The following is a 2,348-nucleotide window of genomic DNA, read 5'->3' as shown; positions in this document are numbered from 1 at the left end:
GGAGTGGAGAGATGCAAATATACTTGTGGAGAGCTCTCCACTCTCCTCCCTATCCTAGTTGGCAGGATAGGAGATCTGATTCGCTGGCTACTGGAAGTTCAAGGTCACGGGGAATCTTCTGTCGGTTCATTAAAGAAGCAAACTTTATATCGGAGCTTCCTAGCATAAGTATTATCTTCAAAGATAGCAAATCCTTTCCAAGTGAAAGTATTCAGGTTGCCAGTCCTTCCACTCTCCCCTTCAAGTCGCTCACTTGATTCTGAAACTCGGTCTGCAAGTTCGCCTTTAAAGTCAACGTTAATAATGCTCCCGCTCCATAATACGTTTCCCAACTAACGCAGTTCGTCGTTCCATCACCTAAGTCCTCCAAGACAGTAACATGCTCAGCATTCATCAGGACCCCAACCAGAGCTCCTTCATCATATCGCCACGCTACGAATGATGGCACGGCGTCGGGTTCGAGAAACGTGATGCGTTCATCAGAAGTGCTATTGATCCCGAGTAATAGACCCGAACTATGAAATGTCATAGGCATTCCGACATATACATCCTCGGTCGATGAGACATTGGAGGGCAGGTCGACGGAGTAGACGAATGTGTTCCAGGCGGGATAATCAGAAAAGTCGAGCAGAACATCATACACCGCAGATGGAGAGTTATTGATTGTAATCTGGGCGCAGGCTGTAAAAACCGCATCCGTAGTACCGAAGCTCGGAGTGGTCATCGTGCCGTTGTTGGGGACACAATTAAGCGGCAATGTCGAAGCATTTGAGGTGACGATGAGCAGGGTTAGCGGCAGCCATGTAGAGAGCCGCATAGTGAGTGTATGTAGATGCTGTTTGTTTCATTCGGTATCAACAACAGGAGGTTGAAATAGGAAGCATTATGTTAGGAAATTTTAATCTGTAAGTTTTCCGATTTCGGTAAAGACTGTACAGATAATGTGACCCTGATGCGGGGTTATGAAGCGATGCAAACCAGCTCTATTCTTATCTCACCGCGATAAACGTAGCTGATTTTTATTTGGATTTAAGAACTCATTTAGGTCTTATTATTAGTCGCTGCAATTATGCACCTTGGCTTGTTATACAACAAGCCTCATCTTGGCACAAATCAGCACATTTTCCGCTTGTAAGGGGTTCGTCTGATTTGCTCCTATTTACATTTGAATTGGAAGTATAAATAGCCGCTGAATACCTATTCGTTCGCTTTTCTATTAAATTAGATGCGATGCAAGGCAACGCTGCAATGACAGGGAACTGGGGAGATTAGACGCTCAGCTCTTAAGCTTACCTGTGCGTTGAGCTCAACTGCGCCTCTGTTCCCCTGTGTTCCTAGACGATAGGGGGTTTATGATTGGTGCACGGACTAATAGTGGCATTCACACAGGATGGATAGGAGAATTCTCACATATGAAAGACGGAGCTACGACTTACCTTTTTTGATGGTCTCAATTCTTGGATTCGTCTTTTATCATCACTCTCTGTTCAAGTCTCCTGTTAGTCCTAGCCTAATTATATACTTGCATTTGTGTCTTTTACACACCCGCTAAGTTGATGCTCGGGATCTTGTTTTAGGAGACTACAGGGCTGAAACAATGCACTACCAAAAACATCCCATCCCTCTTCTGGGCGTCCTAATATGCTTCTTGTCAGGTACCACGACTCTCGCGGGTACGTAGTATATTCAGAGCGTACCCGTTGCCTAACTAATCGAATACAAATAGCAGCACCGTACACACTAGCTGCAAGAACGGCCGCGCTCCAGAATTCGTCCTTTGTACCAACAAGTACATCGACAGGCAATGTCGCCATAATTACGAATCGACCGCCTCCTACTAATATACCACTAAGCTGTTATCCTCCAGAGCTCCAGACTACAATTCCTCGTTGGTGGGGTCCAAATATTGCGGATAATACGTGCACAACTGCAATGGACGATGGGTGTCCCCGCTGGAATCCATGTAACATATCTGTGGGGACCATACAATTACTCTACTGGTCTACTGCTTCGAACGAGACCTGGACTCAACCCACCACTCTATATGACAGTGCCTATGATTTTACATTGTATGATGTTCCAGATCCCATTCAGCAAAAGTATGTTACTAAGTTAATGACAGCACATTTCCATCTATCTACATGGTATATCATGCTATTACCGCTTACAATTCTTGTAAAGGAAATAGTCGAGCACCAATTGGACCTACCCGTATGTTGTCCACATCAATTTCATGTACTAAGAGGCGAAATAGCCCACCGTCAAAGGCGGGTGCGAACTGAAAGTAACTAAACCTTGACCTTCTAGTAAGAAGTGCAATTCAAGACTGGGCTCTCACTGATGTTAGC

General features: G+C 45.0%; 1 protein-coding gene across 1 annotated transcript; it reads right to left on the bottom strand.

The window, feature by feature from the left end:
- Positions 1-211: 211 nt before the first annotated feature.
- Positions 212-817, bottom strand: LHYA1_G009212 (uncharacterized protein; the record flags this gene model as incomplete). Its single annotated transcript, XM_031154116.1, has 1 exon — positions 212-817. The coding sequence occupies one exon, from the start codon at positions 815-817 to the stop codon at positions 212-214; it is 606 nt and encodes a 201-aa protein (XP_031001051.1).
- Positions 818-2,348: the final 1,531 nt, after the last annotated feature.

Source organism: Lachnellula hyalina, assembly GCF_007821495.1.
Source record: "Lachnellula hyalina strain CBS 185.66 chromosome Unknown contig00300, whole genome shotgun sequence".
Lineage (NCBI taxonomy): Eukaryota > Fungi > Ascomycota > Leotiomycetes > Helotiales > Lachnaceae > Lachnellula > Lachnellula hyalina.
The sequence above is the reverse complement of the archived record's forward strand: the minus strand, read 5'-3'. Positions and strand labels throughout refer to the sequence as shown.